Raw genomic sequence first — 23326 nt, 5'->3', positions numbered from 1 at the left:
TTAATAAAGATATTAATGGGTTATTGTAGGAATTTTGTATGGAAACGGGGATAATTGTGTGAGTACGGGGATAATTAAATAGCTGTCGAAGTATTGATATTATTATTATTATTCAAATACTCTAAAACTAAATTACATATTTATTTTAAATATGACCATGCAATTATGATGTTACATTAATGCTAATATTAAAATGCTCTTTAAACATATAAATAATTAAATCCTTAAAATTTAAAAAACCCAATTAAAATAACTGGAATTCCAAAAAACTCAAAATATTATTGACCTGTAAATTTTTATGAAAAAAAAACAAAATAAATTGCATCAACAAATGTTGTTTAGTACAAAAACTTAATTGACACTTCAATTACAATAACAATTGATATTTCTATTTGCACACGTGCACAAAGATCGTAAAAAGCCATAAAATCAAAATTAAATTTCTGGAAATTGATAACATTTTAAAAATTTACGAACATCTACAGGCAAACATAACTCTTTAAAGTTTACACACGCATATACATAAATGCACATGTATTCTTACACATTTACACATAAAAAAGTTAATTTTCATTTTCTTAAGATTTACAATATTATAAAACTTATGAAATACTCTTTTGTACTCGTTTCATGAGAGAAATTTATTTTCCGCTCTTTAAATTTAAATATCACTCGTGAAATTTATTTTAGAAAGTCACGAGAAAACAAGTATGAATGTATAGTCGGACGTAGCCGACTATATAATACCCTACACCTGTTTTTTTAACTTTATTTCGGAGTATTTTTACTTTTATTTTGGCAAAAAAAGATTTTTTACAATAGGGGAGTAGGGAAAAATATGGCCCTATCCTTAAAAATGTTGGTGGGGGGAGTTAAGTCTTCTTCAATAATATTTATGTAGAATTTAAAAGTGTTAATAGTGTTTGTAAGTGAATTTTGACCTTTAAGTCATTTTCTGAAGGGGAGTTTGTATGGGGAATAGGATCAAATGAAGCCCGATCATTACAAAAATAGGTAGTGTCATTTAAAGTTCTATAAAACTAAGTTTTGTCGACTTTTGTTAACATAATAGATCATTTAAATTAATTATAAGCCAAAAGGCCCTATTTGGGGGGTACGGTTGTATGGGGGCTAGTCGAAATAATGGACCGATTTTAACCATTTTCAATAGGCTTGGGTCAAAAGAAGCGGGTGTGCCAAATTTCATCTAATTATCTTCAAAATAGCGCCCTGTACCTTGCGCACAAGGTTTACATGGACAGCCGGCCAGACGGACGGACATAGCTTAATCGACTCAGAAAATGATTCTAAGCCGATTGATATACTTTAAGGTGGGTATTGGACGAATATTTTTCTATGTTACAAACATCAGCACAAACCCAATATACCCTCCCCACTAAAGTGGTGTAGGGTATAAAAAGATAAATTCACAAGAAAGTAAACAATTTATTTCGCTCGAATTAATATCACTCGAGAGAGAAATCAATTTGAATGCTCTTCCTACTCTGTTTTTATTATAAAAATATATACACACACGCACATACAACTTACTCTTTTTATCGTTGAGAGATATTTCATATTTTCACAATTTAGTCTTGTATGCCGTCGGTATTATTTTCATTTGAAAAATAATTTTTTATTTTATTAAAAATACACTAAAATATTCCCGGGTATTAAATTTTTTAATTACAAAATTATTAACTTTTTATTTATTTACTTCTTGTTTTCTTTTATTCTTTCATTTGTTGGTCAAGATCATATTTCAATTCCAGGCGTTCCTATACCACTCACATTGAATTGTTTACATTAGCTGTAACAGTGTAGTGCGTTTACACTAGCATCGAAAAGTTAAATTTCATACAAATTGAAAATTAAATAAATTAATTTTAATTTGGAATAAAGTGATCGGTACAAAATTGCGAATAAAAGAATAATTCGAGAAGAAATAGTCCGAATATTGTGTAACCGACGAGAGATTTCATTTAAATTCGAAAATAAATATTTTTTTATACAATTCTGAGATCCAAAGCAAGAATTTAAATTCTTTTTGAAAAATTTTGATTTGTCAATAAATTATTTTGATAATATTTTTATAGTTTTTTATTTTTATAATGGTTGGTAAAAAACGTCAAGATTTACCTTCCAAATCGGATGCTTTGACAAAAGCATTAGAAAAGAAAGCAAAGGTTGTACAAAATATACAGAGAAAATACTATTTCTTTTAATCCTATTGAGCTAGAATGTAGATTGGACATATTGACAAGTTATATAGACCAAGCAATGAAGCTTTAGTCTGAGGTTGATAATTTAGATCCCAATAATGATGACAGAGCTGAGCTTGAGGATATTTGTGTGACAACAAAATCATTGTTTTTAAGTATCTTGGCTAAAACTAGGAAATCGAGTGTGCCTGAAACATCGTTTAGTGTACAGTCGAGATTACCAAATATGAAGCTTCCAAAATTCAGCGGAAAATATTCCGATTATAAAAACTTTATGTGCCTATTTAAGAACTTGGTCCACAATGATCCGATGTTGACAGACATAGAAAAATTTAACCATTTAATATCATGCTTGTCCGAAGAAGCTTTAGGAACAGTAAAAGCTTTTCAGATTTCTGAAGAAAATTATGCCAGAGCTTTAGCTAGTTTAAAGAAGGTTTACGACAATGAATGATTGATATTTTTCGATAATATCTCTAAACTTATTAATCTTCCAGAGATCACTAAACCTTCGGCTTCTGCTTTGCGAACATGATTGATACTGTTTCTGCAATTTATGATTCTCTTTTATCTATAGGAGATGATAAAAAGATTACAAATGCTATTTTAATCCTTTTAGTGATGTCAAAAGTAGATCCAGTGACCAAATTTAAGTGAACAGAACAGCTAGATTTCGAAAAGCTGCCACTATGGTCAGACTGTGATGCCGCCTTGAACAAACGGTATCAGCATATTGCTGCTGATGAATCTTCAAGTTCAAGGCCGAGGTTTAATAAGAACAAAACTGACAATTCTACGAAGAAAAATAATAAAACATCACTAAATTGTACGACATCAAGACAATCTACTTCATTTGCAGCTGAGCCTGTACTTCAAAGATTTGATTTATAAAATCTGTAACAGCTTGCATCAATTGTTTGAAAAAAGGACATACAGTAGCTAGATGTTCAGCACCTAAGTGTAGAATTTGCAGAAATTTGGTTCACACAATGCACTGCTACACAGATACACAACTTCTGATAACAGTAATGCGTCTAATAGCAACTTTGAACAGCAGTCAACTTCTAACGCGTCAATAAATTACTCGTCTTCTGATGATAGAATTATTCAAGCGACAGCTGTGGTAAAAGTTAGAAATAGTTCTGGCAATTTTATATTAGCCAGAGCTCTTTTAGATTCCGGTTCTCAACCAAACTTAATAACTGAGGAACTTGCACAGCTACTACGATAAAAGAGAAGGAGGTAGATTGAATTTGAATGGCATTTGCGAAACAAATTCATATTCAAAATCTTGTGTTAATTTAACTGTCACGTCGAGGCTTAACTCTACTCAATTTAGCTTAGAAATTCCTAAAAATATAGAATTAGCTGATCCTTGCTTTCACAAACCCCATAATATTGACTTATTAATTGGTGCAGAGATATTCTTTGACTTAATTTGTGTCGGACAAATTAAATCTGGTCCTAGTCTTCCAATTTTACAGAAGACTTCTCTTGGTTGGATTATAATCAATCAATCAAAGGGATCTAACGCCAATAATAAAGTTTTTCATATAAATTCTTCTATTGAAAACGATAGCAATATAGATTATATTGTTAAAAAATTCTGGGAATTAGAAGAAATTCCGAAAGAAACGACAAAAATATATTCTGAAGAGCAGCAGAAATGCGAGGAAATCTTTAGAAATTCAGTACGACGTTTATCGTCAGGACGATTTGAAGTCTCATTGCCTTTCAAATCTGATACAAAATTGCTAGGTTCATCTTTCGAAAACGCTAAAAAAAGATTTCTTTCATTAGAACGAAAACTTTCTAAAAATAATGAAATCAAGCAAATGTATCATGATTTTATGAAAGAGTATTTCGACTTAGGTCATATGTCAATTGTAGACAAAATACCAGATTTTCCTTATTATTTCATTCCACATCAATGTGTATTGCGACCTCAGAGTAGCACTACTAAACTTCGAGTAGTTTTTGATGCTTCATGTCAAACTTCTACACATGTATCACTTAACGATCTGTTAAAGGTTGATCCCACAGTGCAAGAAGAATTATATCCGACATTGATTCATTTTCGTTTTCATAAATATGCGATCACTGCAGATATTGAAAAAATGTATCGTCAAGTTTTAGTTGGCGAAAACGATAGAAATTATCAATTGATCATTTGGAGGCAGAATCCATCTGATAGTTTGAATATGTTTCGCTTAAATACTGTGACTTATGGCACAGCGTCTGCACCATTTTTAGCTATCAGTTGTTTGATTCAATTAAGCGATTTATACAAAGAGGTTCAAAAGTAGTTCGCAGTGATTTTTATGTTGATTATTTGTTAACTGGAGCTGAAAGCTACCAAGACCATAAAATAATTCAAACCAGGTTACTGAAATTTCAAGTTCAGCTGGTTTTAAACTTATAAAATGGTTTTCAAATCATCCAAATTTTATTAGTTCTTTGGGGAATGATAAACTATTATACAGTGATTCCGATTTAGCTAAAGCTCTAGGCATATACTGGGTTCCGAAGAATGATTCTTTTGAAGACAATTTTCATGATTAAAAAGCCACAACAAGAAACATTTTATCAGTTTCTTCTCGATTGTTCGATCTTCTCGGACTCCTATGCCCTATTGTAACAAAATCCAAAATGTTGTTACAAAAACTTGACTGGGATGAAACAATTCCCATGAGACTAAATACTTCATGGGAAAATTTCAAATCTAATTTAATGGAAATTGATTCAATAACTATCCCAAGATTCGTCCACACGACTTCGACAGCAAAAATTCAAATACATGGATTTGCTGATGCTTCCATTAGAGCATATGGGTGTTGTTTGTACATTAGAAGTTCTGATGCAAATAATGCTTACAGCTAAATCTAAAGTTGCTCCGCTCAAAACTAAATCTCTTCAGAGACTTGAGTTATGTGCTGCGCACCTATTGTCTAAATTGTGGTCTCGAATTAAGTTATTATTGAACTTTGAAATCGAGAGTGTTAATTTCTGGACAGATTCAGAAATTACACTTCACTGGATAAAAACACATCCTTCATCACTTGCAACTTTTGTTTCAAACCGAGTTGCTGAGATTCAAAAATGGTCAGATTACTAGAAAAAGAAAAACGAATGTATTTGTTGCAGTAGAGGATTCACAAAATTGCTTGTTAAATCTGACAGGAAAATATTCTTCTTACAAAAAGTTACTACATATAACTTCTTTTGTACTTCGATTTGTCAACGTTTTGAAGAAACGAAAAATAAGTAAATCATCTGTACCTACTGCAAAAGAGTTAAAGTGGTCATTCTTACGACTTGTAGAGACAATCCAGAAAATTAACTTTTCTTAGGAGATATTAAAAATGCAAAAATCTCTTGTCTTGCCGTCTAATATACAAAGACTGACGCCATTTATACATACATTAGAAGAAGAAAAGAGAAAGTTTTCACTATTAAGGGTAGGTGGGAGATTGCTTAACGCAAATTTGGACTACAATACCAAATTCCGCAAGTGTGTACATTGCTTCCGCTATAAACCTAAACTTATGTCTCAAATAATGGGAAATTTACTCACTAATAGAGTGAGAGCTACTCGACCATTTTCAACTGTCGGAGAAGACTTTTGTGGTCCCATAAACGTTTCTTTAAGAATTCGTGGTAGACCCCCATTAAAAATGTGTGTTTCACTTCTAAGGCGGTACATCTAGAATTAGTATCTGATCTTTCGACTGATACTTTTCTTCTTTCTTTTAAAAGGTTCGCTGCCAGGAGAGGACTTCCACAAGTGTTGCTGTGCGACAATGGGACGAACTTCGTCGGAGCCAGCCGTGTTCTCAAGGAACTTCATCAAGCGTTCGACAAGAGCCGGCAAGCAGTCGAATTGTTCGCAGCGTCGTGCGGGGTAAAGTTCAGCTTCATACCACCCCGGGCTCCTCACTTCGGCGGGCTGTGGGAAGCCGCCGTCAAGCAAGCGAAGTTCCTACTTCTGCGAGCCGTGGGCAACGCGTTGCTAACGCAAGAAGAAATGGAGTCGCAGAGGCAGAGGCGGTGCTCAACAGTCGTCCAATAGCACCGCTGTCTCCAGACCCCAACAACGGAGAAGCGCTGACACCAGCACACCTACTAATCGGCGGGGGTCTGCGTTCGCTGCCGCCCGAATCCGCTGAAGGCGTTACAGGCTAAGGGGCGAAGTTATGGAAGCGTTGGCGTCTGCTTTGCGGCCTCAAGTAGACATTTTGGCAAGCCTGGTCTCGAGACTACATCCTGGGGCTTCAGGGCAAAGCGAAGTGGACCAAGGAAATGCCCAACCTCCAGGAAGGCCAAGTGGTCATAGTCCACGAGGACAATTGCCCGCCACAGCAATGGTTGACCGGGAGAGTCATTCGCGTCGTCGAAGGTGAAGGCGGCAAGATCAGATTGGCGGAGGTCAAGACCAGAAGCGGCGTATTTAGACGTCCTGTCCACAAACTGGCTCCACTGCCAAACATTTGAAGACCTTCGGTCTTTCAATGGGGCCAGAATGTTGGGCCACAATGGTTTTTTTTAATATTAATTTTTTCCCCTTTTTCTCTTTTTAATTATTATAATGAATTGAATTCAATAATAATAACAATAATAATATAATAAATGAATTTAATAATACTTACCTTTACTTACTTACCTTTACTTTACTTTACTTACTTACCTTAGTTTTAAGTTATGTAGTAAACCCTTACAGCTTACATGTTAACTGTAACGGGTTTGCTGAAAATACATAAAAAGCGAAATAAATACTTACATGCGAAGTAAACTTAAAACCTTACGGTCATTTTTATTTAGACAATTTCACCAGTGCCCAAATTTTTAAATTATAATTTATTTAATTTTGTTTTTTTTTAATTTCTTAAAATATATTAAGAAAGAACAGTAGGCATGTTATATATCAATGGAAAGTTAATTTTGTCTATTTTTCAAAGCTGTATATAATTTTTGAAAACTAAAAAAAATCGCGGAATACTTTTTTTAAATTAAAAAATGTTTTTTATTCAGTTTTTGCGAAGATACAAATTTTTCAAACTGCAATAAAAATTTTATTTATGAATATTTGATGAAATTTTACAGTTAGGTAATTTTTTTTACTCAAAATCCAAAATTAAATAAAAATTTCGAATTTTCTTATTAGAAATCCCGGAATTCCCAAAAAGTTTTAAAAAATCCCAAAAATGGGATTTTTTGGTCTTTTGCCTATTATATCCATACCAGGGGCGGGGTTATCGAAACCCGTTACAAAATTATTAAGAACATATTGGGACATATAAAGCAGGTCACTATAATTTGATATCGACTATGCGATTTGAGAATTTTTGCTCAAAATTGAATTTTCCATAAAAAATAGGATTTTTTTTTTGATGGACCTGGTCCCCTCGGCATCAAAAATTTTTAGGTTTTGTTTTATTTATCATATTGACTTTACATTCAGCTTTCAAAAAGTATAAATTCTATATACACCTTCTTAAAAACTTTTTAGATAACTTAAAAAGAACAAATAATATTTCTATATTCGACTGTCCCGAATCTTATATACCCTTCACCAAGTATATTAAAAAAAAACAGTTTTTATTTATTTTGTATATCTGCACACATGTCACACATAACATACACACAAACAAATATAAACTGTAGCAGAAAGAAATATTTACCGTTCTACTGTAATACCACCGTCAAACTGTATTAACACCCACAAAAAAATATGAGCTGTATTACCAACATATCACTGCTTTATCTCCTTGTTCTTGTTATACCCTTCACCATCGTGAGAACAGAACAGCATCCAAACATAAAAAATACACAGCTGAATTACGTCGTCATTTTAAGTCCGATCGTTACATATGATATATCAATATTTATGGCTTGGCTGTAGCTACATTTCACGCTTAGACGATTTTTAAATTAGACGTAATATTCTATGCCCGACTTCTGATATCTCGGATCCTTCCCCAAAATCTGAAATTGTGGCTATACAATAATAAGGAGCCTTTAATTATATGAAAAAAATTTTCCAGATAATTCGATACAAATAGGCTGATATTTCTCACTTTACCCAAGAACGAAGTTTTTTGAGAATAGATTAAATCGGACCATTATTCCCCTTATAAAAAGGGCTTCAAGGTCATTAATTCCATCTTAAACACTACAATTAGGATGAAATTCTGCAAAATATCTCTTATAACAAAATAAATCAAACACTAAATTTTAATAGGATCGATCCATAATTGATCCTAGCTCTCTTTCAGAATATCAGTGTTTCATCAATAAAACAAATATGAATGTAAAGTCGGACATTGCCGACTATATACACCAGTCAGTATGTTAAAAAGGCGGATAATTTTAAACAAGTAAGAGTGCTATATTCGGCTGTGCCGAATCGTATATACCCTTCACCATAGTGTATTTTAAACATATTAGTTTCATACATTTTTTCCCGACTACATTATTATTACACCAAAAGCAAAACAAAATGAACAACAACAACGCTAAACGAATAGATGCCTTGTGTATTTTGTTATTTATTTCGCTTAGCGTTGTTGTTGTTCTTTTTGTTTAGCTTTTTATGTAATAATAATGTAGTCGGGAAAAAATTTAAAAATTATAAAAGATGTATAAAATACACTATGGTGAAGGGTATATAAGATTCGGCACAGCCGAATATAGCACTCTTACTTGTTTAAATTAAAATGCATATAACTTTGGACTCAGTCATGATTTTTACATAATTCTTTCACTGCTTGATATATAAGTATTGTGATTTCAATTTCATATATATTTCAATCTTTATTTATCATAAATTCATGTACAATACAATTCACGTGGTTTGTTCTTAAGCTCAGTCTCCTTTTGATTTTCTCTTCTATTCTATATCATTTATTATGACAAAAGTTACCATATTGCTTATTATCTATAAGTGCTGCCAACACCTTCCCTTCTTAGTTAGTTCCTGGAAGGACTAAACCTATCTACAGGTTTCCGTTGTCTGGCTGATCTGCGTGGTGTTGAGGATTCAGCAAAATTGCGGCTTAAAACTTCTTGTCTTCCTGGTACTTCTTTTAGGTTTTCAAAAACAGTTGGGTTAAATTTCGTCCTTCGCTCGGTGTGTTACTATCACAATCTTGAAGCTCACTGTTTTCCACAGTTGGTTGTTTATCCGATATTATAACTTCTGGGAAGTAGTCCAGTCCAATGCCTAACCTACGGGGACTTGATGTTGTATCCGTGCTATTTCTTGGACGTAGTTGATTTTTGTGTGCACGAATCAACCTGCCGTTATCAAGCCTTACATTATACATGACGTTACCTCTACGCTCTATTATTTTTCCAGATTTCCAGACAAAACTGTTATTAGGTACATGGATACTGGCGTAAACTTTGTCTCCTGTCTTAAATTCTTTTTCAATAACGCCGTGTTTCTTATCATATTGTTTTTTCATGCGTTCGGCATGGCCATTTGGATAAAAGGCGTTTTGGGATGTTGAAGGTGGATGGAGAAGATCTAGGTGTATACGCATTTTCCGGTTGTATAAAAGTTCTGCTGGTGATTTATTATTGTTGCAGTATCGATTTGGTGTGGAACGGTAACATTGAAGAAATGTTTGCAAGTTTTCCCGTATATTACCCTCCTCATGTAGTTTTTTTTAACGCTCTTTTGAATGTGTCCACGAATCTTTCAGCTTGCCCATTTGACATCGGGTAATATGGACTGGAGAGAAGTTGTTGAATACCTCTAGATGTAGTGAATTCTTGAAACGGTGTACTCTTGAATTGAGTTCCGTTATCGGAAACAATTGTGCGCGGTAGCCCATGTCTGGAGAATATTTCATTTAAAATATCTATTGTCTGCTGAGCGGTTATAGACTTAGTTGGAACTATTTCAGGCCATTTGGAAAAGGCGTCGACCACAACCAAGAAATAATATCCTTCAATTGGGCCACCGTAATCTACATGAATGCGCTCCCATGCGTTTTCAGGTGTAGGCCAAGGACTAAGCCCAGTTTTCGTTGACATTTTTGCTACTGAGGCACATTGGCCACACTGTTGTATAAAGGCTTTTATATCCTCATCAATTCCAGGCCAAAATACATAACCGCGAGCAATAGATTTTGTTCGTTCAATTCCTGGATGTCCCTTGTGAAGATCTTTTAGGAGACGTTTGCGATAAACTTTGGGAACAACTACACGTTCTCCTACCATGATACACCCATCAATGACACTAATTGCTTCTTTGCGTTTGAAATACGATCGGAGTTCTGGGTTAATATCACTGTTGTTTGGCCATCCGTTTTGGCAATATTCTATTATTGAACGTAAAGTCTGGTCCTTTTCTGATTGCTCTTTTATCATCATGTGTGTTATTGGAATTTTTGTAAGATTATTAGCAAGTACTTGATTGACTTCATTTTCTAATTGTATTGAGGCAATGACAAATTCGTCTAAATCAGTGTTTTGCTTATTTATAAGCCGTGATAGCACATCGGCGTACCCAAAGCTGCTGGTAGATTCAAAACTGATTTCGAAATCGTATGCTAATAGTTTGGTTGCCCATCTCTGAAGGCGATTGGCTTGATGTGCACTTATACCACTCTTTTTCCCAAAAATAGCTATGACAGGTTTGTGGTCCGTTTTTAACTTAAACTTCCTGCCAAAAATCATTTTATGGAATTTTGTTGTTGCAAAAATATGAGCCAGTGCTTCTTTCTCTATTTGCCTGTATGATTTTTCCGCTGCCGTGATTGATTGCCCCGAGAAACGTCGGTTGGCTTTGTAGCACTACGAGCGGTTTGTGTGACTTTTTGCAATTCGTGTATGCGGAGTTTGTTGAAAACTTCTTCTGTAATAATTGTTATGTCCGAGCCAGTGTCAAGTTGTAATTTTACATCGATTCCATTGATTTTAATTGTGGCGAATTTCCTCAATGAACTATTTATTGTGTTACATGTGAAAATACTTCTTGCTTCGGGACCAGAGTTGTATGATGGGTCGGAGTGTTTTTTATTATTTTTCCTTTTGAAGCAATAACCCTCTTTGTGTCCCAGTTTATTGCATTCTTCACACTTATGATTTTTATACATGCAAAGACGGGCATAATGCATGCCGCCATAATACCAGCATGGTGAATTTGGTTTGCTGTTACTTTTGTTTTTTTCCAGTTGTAAACGATGTACTTGATTTTCACCATGTGCATTTTCAATGAGAGCTGAATCAGTTTTTAGATTTATGATTCTTTGACATTCTCTTGATAGAATATCTAGCGTAATTACGTTTGCTTCACTATCCAATTTACTTAACAGTTTTGTACGCACATCAAAATCTTCTGTTGACTTGAGTCCCATTACAAACATCAGACACTTGAACTGATCTAGAGTAAGATCATTTAATTTAAACTGTTCGCATTGTTTATTAACAAACCCTGTGTATGTAATGAAGTCCATTTGTGGTTCTTTTGTTAATTGCAGACACTTGAAGCGAGTATTAAAAATTGATATTTGGCTTCCAAACAACTGTTTTAATTTTTCTACAGTTTCTTTAAAACTGCACAATTATATTCATTTTCCGTAACAAGAGTCTGACTTTTGCAGCATCATCTAATTTGTTTGCATCTATTTCGAATAAATCTTCATATCTTGCATACCATGAGTCGAAAGTTAGGTTAAGTTCGGCATCATAGCAAAATTCACTTATATTGGATGCAAGTGCTTCAAGAATAAATTCGTTCCCCTTCTCCATTTTAGGAGTTGTATCGGACGAAGTTGTTGAAGCTGTAGACTGTTTGGACAGTATTTGGGACATAAGTTGATGTAATGCCATACTATCCTGATGGTTTTGACGTTGTTGAGCTTGCATTTGCTCCAGCAACCCTTTGATATTTTCATCCATTATTCTTGCACTCTATACAATATTTTTATTGTGTTAAAAATAAGTATGTTCCTTTACACCTCGTCGCCAATATTGTGATTTCAATTTCATATATATTTCAATCTTTATTTATCATAAATTCATGTACAATACAATTCACGTGGTTTGTTCTTAAGCTCAGTCTCCTTTTGATTTTCTCTTCTATTCTATATCATTTATTATGACAAAAGTTACCATATTGCTTATTATCTATAAGTGCTGCCAACAATAAGCTTGTTGTTAAGTGAATAAAATAAAACGAAAATCGGGAATATTTGGACCCGCTATTATCAAAAAACTAATGTAAGGACGGTAAAAACTTTAAAATTTTAATTTTCAAATGCGAATATTTCCTAAACTATAAGAAATAATTTACTGCTACAACGACATTTTTTATAGTGCTCGATGAGGAGATTATATATACGATTTTTTTTTTAATCGGAACTCAAATGAAGAAATAGGATCGTTTTAAAAATTTAACATAGCCTAATTTGAGGACCCCCCGCCGGGCCCCTGGTTGGCCTATAAGGTCCAAATTCAAAACCTAAACTCGACAACACCTCATCTTTGTGTGTACCAAATTTCATTAAAATCGGAATAATTGTTTAGAAGTTACCGAATTATTTCCCACTTTTTTTTTCCTATACCACTGTGTGCTGTTGCCTCCTCCACAACCAAAATTCCTAAAAATTCGGTCATTATTTTGACTTCCTTTTGATTAAAATAACGTATACAAATTGCCATCCACTTTACTCTAGATATATCAGTTGATTCATCAACTATTAAAGAATATTTTCCATTACCAACATTTAATAACAATTCTTCTAGTAGTGTTGGCGCAATGACATACTTAATTAAAGCAGAACATTTGGTTCGATGCATTTTTAACTTAAGTGATTTGTTATTAATTTGTAGTGTTTTGGGAAATAGATCACATAAATGGTCGACGGATATTATGCTTGTGTGCGTAGATATATACATTGCCAATTTTATTTCAAAAATCTTACTTTCTTTTTATGTTTTTAATATACCTTTAATAAAATTTGAACAATTAATGTTAAAATAATTTATTTATGTATGTAGGTTTTTTGTCTCCCACCACCAAATATCATTTAAGTATAAGAACACATTCATAGAACATTAAGAAAATTACAAGTATTGAAAATACCTTAAAGACACCAAAACCAAGCCCTTTGTATACAGTATGATAACCTACACCATGGGTATACATCGTCACCTAAATCGCAAACGGCCCTACCTAACATTTTTAAAATTTTACAGGAGAAGCAAAAAACTATTTAAATTGAAAAGTTTGTTTCTATTAACGCGATTTTGAAATTTTAGTTAGCCGTTTGCGTTTCAGGTGACAATATTTATATAAGTCAATTTATTATTCTCCGCATTAGTCCATTGATTATTCTGAGAACTAGTCTTTTGAAAAGATCATGGACTAATCGATTGTCTAGTCTCTTGAAAAGTCAACTACTACTCAATAGACAATTTCATAGATTAGTCAATTGAATGTCAATAGATTATTCCATGAACTGGACAATACCTATATTTTTCAATAGAATAATTAATATACTAGTCCATGGACTTATCAATAAATTAGTACCTATAGTAGTCAATATTCTAATCCATTGCACTAGTCATTTGAAAAGTCCATAGACTTATTTATAGACCAGTCCATAGAATATACAACAGATTAGTCCATGGACTTGCCAATAGACTAGTCATCTGAAGAGTCAATAAGACATACATAAACTAGCCAATAGTTAATGGACTTGTCTATTGACATGTTCATTGACAAATCTATTGAATAGTGAATTCATTAATCTCTGAACTAATTCATTGGTCAATAGATTTGTTTATTTACTTGCCAATTGACTTGTCTATGCACTAGTTTATTTACTATTTATACTAATGTTTTGACTATTCTATTGACCATTTAATATAGAAATATATATTTAAAAACAATCTGCATACATAGGTATGTCAAGATGTAAAAACTTTAGAAGAATGTTAAAAATAATTCTGGGTAACTAAATAAAACTGGAAAGTTACATGTTTTGATGGTGGGAATATTCTGTATTTTATTAAATGGACTTACCATAATTTTTAATTGTTTTTGATGTCTTCAACGAATTTAAATTTATGCTATGTTTATCTGTCAATCCGTGTTTTTTTAAATCTTTTTTGGCACTGCAGTCCAACTTTACAAACCTTGCACCACGCTCCATTCAGGTGTCTCCTCGATAGGAACAAGCCAGCCTGTTTATTACAAAATTATTTTAAAATTTATGTTTTACTCAAAGCCGCCGTCAAGCAAGCGAAGTTCCTACTTCTGCGAGCCGTGGGCAACGCGTTGCTAACGCAAGAAGAGGTAGAGGCGGTGCTCAACAGTCGTCCAATAGCACTACTGTCTCCAGACCCCAACGACGGAGAAGCGCTGACACCAGCACACCTACTAATCGGCGGGGGCCTGCGTTCGCTGCCGCCCGAATCCGCAGAAGGCGTGACAGGCAAAGGGGGGAAGCGTTGACGTCTGCTTTGTGGTCTCAAGTAGACATTTTGGCAAGTCTGGTCTCGAGACTACATCCTGGGGCTTCAGGGCAAAGCGAAGTGGACCAAGGAAATGCCCAACCTCCAGGAAGGCCAAGTGGTCATAGTCCATGAGGACAATTGCCCGCCACAGCAATGGTTGGCGGGTTTTTTTAAATTTATTTTTTTACCCTTTTTTAATTATAATAATGAATTTAATAATAATAACAATAATAATATAATAAATAATAAATGAATTTAATAATACTTATCTTTATTTACTTACCTTTACTTACTTATCATTACTTTCTTACCTTAGTTTTAAGTTATGTAGTAAACCCTTACAGCTTACATGTTAACTGTAACGGGTTTGCTGAAAATAATGTATATAGAAAAAAGTAGGCTTTTTATTTTTATATAAAAAGCAAAATAAATACTTACTTGCGAAGTAAACTTAAAACCTTACGGTCGTTTTTTATTTAGACAATTTCACCAGTGTCCAAATTTTTAAATTATAATTTATTTAATTTTGTTTTTGTTTTTAATTTCTTAAAAAATATTAAGAAAGAACATGCTGTAAAAGGAATGCTACCCCATAAAAATCAGGGTGATATTTGGAATCAATTATGGATCGAACTCTTTTGAACCATGAGTAATTTTCTCAAGAGGACCTTTATATGCGTCAATTATGAACCAAAACCGCTTATGAAAAATTTCAGTACAATACTCTTATTTTAAATAAGAAAAACTCTTATTTTAATAACCAAAACTCGTTGCAGAAGGGAAACTTTTATAGGGGCTAGGGTCAGTTATAAATCAGTCATTATTACTCATTAAATTTGGAATGAAGAATTATGTTATTAAGTATACATTTTTATGTCGACTTTCAGCGTTGTGCTAGTATTTTTTTCTGAATTTTCTTCAGCAAATTTTCTAAAGTTGATCTTATATTCTCATAACTTTTTGTAGACCGATTTTGGTTCATATAAATCATGTTCTCATTGAATATCATTGCTGTACTCTCATTTTTATTTCAGTAATTAAAGTTAATGTAATTTTATAACGGCGGCTTTCACACATTTCGCATGAAATTCGGAGCGAATTTCATAATCGTATTTCATAACTCATATTTTTAAGCCAGTAATGATCGTTTAAGTAATTTTCTGAAGGTGACCTTATATAGGGGGTAGGGTCTCGCGAGAAACTTACATACTTGTATCACATTTTATCGCTATACTCGTATTTTTTAATTAATAATGAAGGAAACCATGTATGGGCGGTAGGACAAATTATAGACCGATCCTTCATAAATTTGTTGGAGAGATTTTGGCAAGCATTAAACTAATGTGTGTCAAATTTCGTCAGTACATTCATATTTTTAAGCCAGTAATGAGCATTCTAATCATTTGCAGATGGCGGCCTTATATAGGGGAAAAGTTCATTTATGGGTCGATCTTAAAAAAATTGGTTAAAAGGTTTTGGTACGTAAGAAACTTACTTATTCCGAATTTCATCGCTATACACTCATTTTTGGGCCAGTAATGAGTGTTAAAGTAATTTTTGAAGGTGACCATATATGGGGGGTAGGGTCATTTATGGGCCGATACTAACAAAAATTGGTTTAAAGGTTTTGGTTCGTAAGAAACTTACTTGTACCGAATTTCATCGCTATACTCGAGTTTTTAGGCCAGTAATGAGTGTAAAGTCATTTTCTGGGGGGTAGGGTCATTTATGAGCCTAAAAAAATTGGTAGAGAGGTTTTGGTTCGTATGAAACTTACTTATACCGAATTTCATTGTTATACAGTAGTTTTCCGATTTAACGAACCCATATGTTGTCAGGCCTGTTCGTAAAATTGAAAAGTTCGTTATATGCAGTACTAAGTAAAACGTGAGTTTTTGGTAGGAAAATAATTAAAAATAGGTACATAAAATATTTTTTAAATGTATTTTATAAAAATTTATTCTTTTTTTTATAAAAATAGTACAAAACACAAAATTCCGAATCTTATATACCCACCTTCAAACCATATTTGTGTCGAATTTAATCGCTGTATTTTTAATTCTGTCATGAGCTTTAAAGTTATTTCTCGAAGTTCATCGCTATACTCGTATTTTTAAGCGAGTAATGAGCGTTGAAGTAATTTTCTTAAGGGGGCCTGATATGGAGGGTAAGGTCAATTATGGACCGATTCCCATAAAATTTGTTAGAGATATCGGTTAGTACTCGGCGTACTCGTATTGTTAAGCGAGTATTAAGCGTTAAAGTCATTATCTGAAGGACGGACGGACATAGCTACATCGAACTAAAATTTAATAAGAACACAGAATGAGTTACAGTTTTGGGTATAAAAGCACCGCTTGCTACAACTTAGGTTATTTGTTATTTTTGATAAATGTCATTTTATCTTAATTTAAATAATAATATTTTTATTAGTTCGTTAAACAGAGTACAAAAAACAAGTTTTGTTCGTTATTTAAGGTAGTCAATAGGAAAAATTAGCTAGTTCGTTAAATGCGATGTTCGTAGAATTGAATGGTCGTTAAATCGGAAAACTACTGTACATGCATTTTTGGGCCAGTAATGAGTGTGTAGGGTCATATATGTGCCGATCTTTAAAAAATTGGTTAAAAGGTTTTGGTTTGAAAGAAACTTACTTGCACCGAATTTCATCCCTATACTCGCATTTTTAAGCAGTAATGTGGGGTAGGATTGTGGACTGTGGGGTAGGATTGTGGATAATGGACTGATCCTCAAAAAATTTGGTACAAAGATTTTGGCTTATATGAAACTTATTTATGTCGAATTTCATAGCTATACTCGTACTTATAAAGCAGTTATGACCATAAAAGCTGTCTTCAGGAGGTCTACTTGTATGGGGGCTATCCGAAAAAGTGACCGATATGGCCCATTGTCAATACTAAACAAATGAGGAATATTTATGCAAAATTTAAACTGTCTAGATTTTTGCCGTTTTTTTGCCCAAAATGTGTCTTAACTCTTTTATTAATAAAATAAAATTTTCTTTAAGAACATATAACGCTTTGGCGTAAAAGACTTGTCCTATTTTTTGAAAATGTTGACACTGCGTCCTTCCAAATATGACCTATTTTTTATCAAAACTTAAACTTTGGGCGACATGTTCTAAAATCCCAAAGCTGGGATCAGAAAACTGAAAGCAGTTTTGGAAACCTCAATATGTTTTCTATTTACTCCAAAAGTATTTTCCCAGCCCTGAAAGAAATGTGGACCCTATGGGCAAAAATGTAAAAAATCCCATTTTTGGGATTTTCATTCCTATTTTTGGGAATTGCGGGATGCCCTTTGATCTTTTCCATTTTTTTGCATTTTCTTATTTGAAATGACAAGCGTTGAAGATTTCATTGAGTTTTGTTCATAAATAAAGATTTTGTCATATATTACATATTTGTTAAATTTCTAAAACTATGATTTATATCAAAATTTTAATAGGGTCGCAGCTATCTGTTGTGCGTGGCTCACACTAAAATTATATTTTTTTATTGTATATACAATTTTATAGTCTTTAATAAAATAATTAGCTAAATAATTTTTAAAAATTGTCCAAATATTTTATTCAACACCAAATGTATGTTCTGTCATACTTAATACTAAAATATGAAAAATATGAAATTAAAGGTTACAGGTTTAAATGAACATATTTTTGAATGTAATTGAGATATTGGCTTGAAATTTTTTGTAAAGGGTCGATAATTTCCATATCTAACTAAAAAAAGATATTAAGGGATAAATATGGACTAAATTGTTGTAGCTATCTGCGACCCTATTAAAATTTTGATATAAATCATAGTTTTAGAAATTTAACAAATATGTAATATATGACAAAATCTTTATTTATGAACAAAACTCAATGAAATCTTCAACGCTTGTTAAATTTGTCATTTCAAATAAGAAAATGCAAAAAAAATTGAAAAGGTCAAAGGGCATCCCGCAATTCCCAAAAATAGGAATGAAAATCCCAAAAATGGGATTTTTTACATTATTGCCCATAGGGTCCACATTTCTTTCAGGGCTGGGAAAATACTTTTGGAGTAAATAGAAAACATATTGAGGTTTCCAAAACTGCTTTCAGTTTTCTGATCCCAGCTTTAGGATTTTAGAACATGGTAAAGGTAAAAATTCTATGAAATTTCCAACTTAGAATCTGATTTGCTAATAGCATATAATTTAAAAAAAAAAGCAAATATTAAACTTGATTTTGAAAATTGAACGATTACTTGTGGCAATAAAACTGATAAATTTTTAAATTTTAATAAACCTACGTCAATATCTAGTAGAACTATTAGTGATAATAATCATAGAAGGGAAAGTGAAGAAAATATTGTAAATAAGATTATCGACTCAGGAAATAATCTGGAGGGCAAACATTATATAGATTGATACTTTCAATTATGAGAAAAATACAATTGATAGATTAGAATGTGAAATTCGCAAGAAAATATATAATTTTTTTCAAAAATTAATACAATTTTACCATTTAGTAAACAAATGACGGAATTATACGTCCCAGTAAAGCCCTTACAACTCCGCAAAATGCGAATGGTTTTCGATTATAAAAAAATGAAATGAAAACACAATATCATATAAATATCCGACACCGGATGGTAACGTTATACTTTCAAATTTAGAAAAGCAAAATACTTTTCCACCATTGATCTCGAATCAGGATTCTATCAAATTATGATGGAAATGAAATCGGAAGATATTGGGAAAACTGCATTTTCCATAAATAATGGAAAATGTGAGTTTATTACACTACCTTTTGGATTAAAAAAATGCACCAAGCATTTTTCAAAGCGCCATGGATAACATTTTAAGAGACTATATAGGGATATTTTGTCGTCTATATAGATGATATAATTTAGAAGAACACAGAAAACATTTAAATATGGTAGTCCAAAGACTTAGGGATTCTAATATAAAAATCTCCATTGAAAAATCGAATCTTTTTAAGAAAGAAGTAGAGTTTTTGGGTTATATGGTTGCCCATGGATTAATCAAAATTGAATAATCCAGGAAAAATGAAGACTATAGTAAACTACCCTGAATCTAAAACTCTTAGACAGTTGAGAGGATTTCTTTGTATAAATGGATACCAGAGAAAATTTATAAAGGACTATGCCAAGATTTCAAACCCATTGACAAACAAGTAAGAAATTATAGTCGGGCGAGGACGACCATATAATACCCTACACCTGTAAAAAAAATATAATGTGATTTAGTTGCTATAAAAGCATTTAAGTTGAATTATACCTTGCTTTAGATATATTGTTGAATTAAATTGTGGACATTTAAGTGAAATTTTGATGGGGGCTAGGGTCATAATAATAATAATAATAGGTCCTCATTATTATGGAATTCGTGAGGATCATCAAGTTAGTATAGAACTTGCTTTTTGCAGCTTTTTGTCGAGATATGAGTATTTTAAACATAATTATGAACTTAAAAGCCCGTACACTTCGTGTACGGTAACATAAAACATCATGTGTCAAATTTTATTGAATTATCTTCAAAATTGCGACATATATTGTGATTACAAGGTTTACAAGCCCTATTGGGGGGTTCAGTTGTATGGGGGCTAGGTGAAATAATGGACCGATCTTAACCATTTTAAATCGACTCAGAAAATGATTTTGAGCCACCTTAAGGTTAGTATAGACCAATATTATTGTGGGTTACAAACATCAGCACAAACCCAATATACCCTCAACCAAAGTATAACAAGTAGTCCAACTCTCACATATAGGAAATTGCTCTCTTACATCTACGAGTGCCGTGTGAATTCGACTCTCTTGTGAGAAATTAAAACTCGTCAAAACCCTTAAATGTTTAACTTACTTTTTTGGCCACTTTTAAAGATTGTACGCAAAATTACGGTTGTGCACAAAAAATCTGTAATTTTTAAAAATAATTTTATCTCACTTTTCATACAAAATTTTGTTTAATTTTCTTAAACTGGAAAAAAATATTTTTTTATAATTATTGACATTTCATTTTTGTTGTTGTTGAATTTTTATTTTCAAACAGAGTTTAAATTTTTGGTTTTGAAAATTCGAACAAATTTAAAATTGTAACTTTTTTATAAATGCACCAATACATATACATTTTTGTTACTAACACATATTTAGAGTTATGCACTTTTTCCCTAACACATGCTTAGAGTTAGGTACTGCTGTCAAAGAGTCGGACTACTTGTTATACTTTGCCCTCAACACTTAAGTGGTGTAGAGTATAAATATCTTACTGGAGAGAATGGAAGAATTTCACAATATATGTCCAAGAAGACAGAAGTAGAATTCGATTTAGAGGCAAAAACAGCTTTGGAGTCTCCTATAGGAGTCTCCTATACACAGTGTTTTTTGACCGTTATTAAATTTACACAGATTACTCACACGCATAGAAAACACAATTCAGTCTCATTTGAGCTGTCAAAGAAGAAGGTTGTGTCGTCGCTCGTTTTAAAAAATATATTTTTTTTATAATTATTGACATTTCATTTTTGTTGTTGTTAAATTTTTATTTCAAACAGAGTTTCAATTTTTGGTTTTGAAAATTCGAACAAATTTAAAATTGTAACTTTTTATAAAACTCTGTGTGTTTGGAATGCACCAATACATATACATTTTTGTTACTAACACATATTTAGAGTTATGTACTTTTTCCCTAAACATGCTTAGAGTTAGGTACTGCTGTCAAAGAGTCGGACTACTGTTATACTTTGCCCTCAACACTTAAGTGGTGTAGGGTATAAATATCTTACTGGAGAGAATGAAGAATTTCACAATATATGTCCAAGAAGACAGAAGTAGAATTCGATTTAGAGGCAAAAACAGCTTTGGAGTCTCCTATAGGAGTCTCCTATACACAGTGTTTTTTGACCGTTATTAAATTTACACAGATTACTCACACGCATAGAAAACACAATTCAGTCTCATTTGAGCTGTCAAAGATGAAGGTTGTGTCGTCGCTCGTTTCTTGCTTTTGCAATGAAAATGAACGAAAGTATATTAATGAAGGGAGGGACAATACTAATTTTGTTGTACTTTTTTAGTATCTACACTACATATTTAGTAGTTTTTAGAATTATTAACTTTTTAATTACAAATATAGTTAAAAAGCTCAAATTTGTGTTTTTTTATATACATATATATTAATATTGAAAATAAATATGTGCAAAGCAGGACAAAAAATATTTGCTACTTTTAAACTAAAAATATTAGTTTTGTGTTACATTAAATTTATTTCTAAATTTCAGTTTTCGATACATGCATTTTTCTTTCACTTATACAAGTGCAAAATGTAGTAGTATATGTCTGCCGATCCTAGGTTTACACTCTTGGGTTAAGACAGCTCCAACTACTGTGTAGACGCGTCAGTTGTTAGTTTAAATTTTTTAGACTAACAACTGATAGGTTGCGATAGCGCAACTTGGTTAGTTAACAAACCTATAGGAGACTCCAAAGCTGTTTTTGCCTCTAAATCGAATTCTACTTCTGTCTTCTTGGACATATATTGTGAAATTCTTCCATTCTCTCCAGTAAGATATTTATACTCTACACCACTTAAGTGTTGAGGGCAAAGTATAACAAGTAGTCCGACTCTTTGACAGCAGTACCTAACTCTAAGCATGTGTTAGGGAAAAAGTGCATAACTCTAAATATGTGTTAGTAACAAAAATGTATATGTATTGGTGCATTTATAAAAAAGTTACAATTTTAAATTTGTTCGAATTTTCAAAACCAAAAATTTAAACTCTGTTTGAAAATAAAAATTCAACAACAACAAAAATGAAATGTCAATAATTATAAAAAAATATTTTTTTCCAGTTTAAGAAAATTAAACAAAATTTTGTATGAAAAGTGAGATAAAATTATTTTTAAAAATTACAGATTTTTTGTGCACAACCGTAATTTTGCGTACAATCTTTAAAAGTGGCCAAAAAAGTAAGTTAAACATTTAAGGGTTTTGACGAGTTTTAATTTCTCACAAGAGAGTCGAATTCACACGGCACTCGTAGATGTAAGAGAGCAATTTCCTATATGTGAGAGTTGGACTACTTGTTATACTTTGGTTGAGGGTATATTGGGTTTGTGCTGATGTTTGTAACCCACAATAATATTGGTCTATACTAACCTTAAGGTGGCTCAAAATCATTTTCTGAGTCGATTTAAAATGGTTAAGATCGGTCCATTATTTCACCTAGCCCCCATACAACTGAACCCCCCAATAGGGCTTGTAAACCTTGTAATCACAATATATGTCGCAATTTTGAAGATAATTCAATAAAATTTGACACATGATGTTTTATGTTAACGTACACGAAGTGTACGGGCTTTTAAGTTCATAATTATGTTTAAAATACTCATATCTCGACAAAAAGCTGCAAAAAGCAAGTTCTATACTAACTTGATGATCCTCACGAATTCCATAATAATGAGGACCTATTATTATTATTATGACCCTAGCCCCCATCAAAATTTCACTTAAATGTCCACAATTTAATTCAACAATATATCTAAAGCAAGGTATAATTCAACTTAAATGCTTTTATAGCAACTAAATCACATTATATTTTTTTTACAGGTGTAGGGTATTATATG

The 23326-nt window shown here is 32.5% G+C and overlaps 2 protein-coding genes across 2 annotated transcripts; both read right to left on the bottom strand.

Moving 5' to 3' along the window:
* Positions 1-9875: 9875 nt before the first annotated feature.
* Positions 9876-10445, bottom strand: LOC124419213 (uncharacterized protein K02A2.6-like). The gene has a single exon (XM_046947829.1). The coding sequence runs from the start codon at positions 10443-10445 to the stop codon at positions 9876-9878; it is 570 nt and encodes a 189-aa protein (XP_046803785.1).
* A 506-nt stretch (positions 10446-10951) lies between these two features.
* On the bottom strand, positions 10952-11584 carry LOC124419212. Its single transcript, XM_046947828.1, has one exon. The coding sequence runs from the start codon at positions 11582-11584 to the stop codon at positions 10952-10954; it is 633 nt and encodes a 210-aa protein (XP_046803784.1).
* Between the last annotated feature and the right edge of the window lie 11742 nt (positions 11585-23326).

This window comes from Lucilia cuprina, chromosome 4, assembly GCF_022045245.1.
Source record: "Lucilia cuprina isolate Lc7/37 chromosome 4, ASM2204524v1, whole genome shotgun sequence".
Classification (NCBI taxonomy): domain Eukaryota; kingdom Metazoa; phylum Arthropoda; class Insecta; order Diptera; family Calliphoridae; genus Lucilia; species Lucilia cuprina.
The sequence above is the reverse complement of the archived record's forward strand: the minus strand, read 5'-3'. Positions and strand labels throughout refer to the sequence as shown.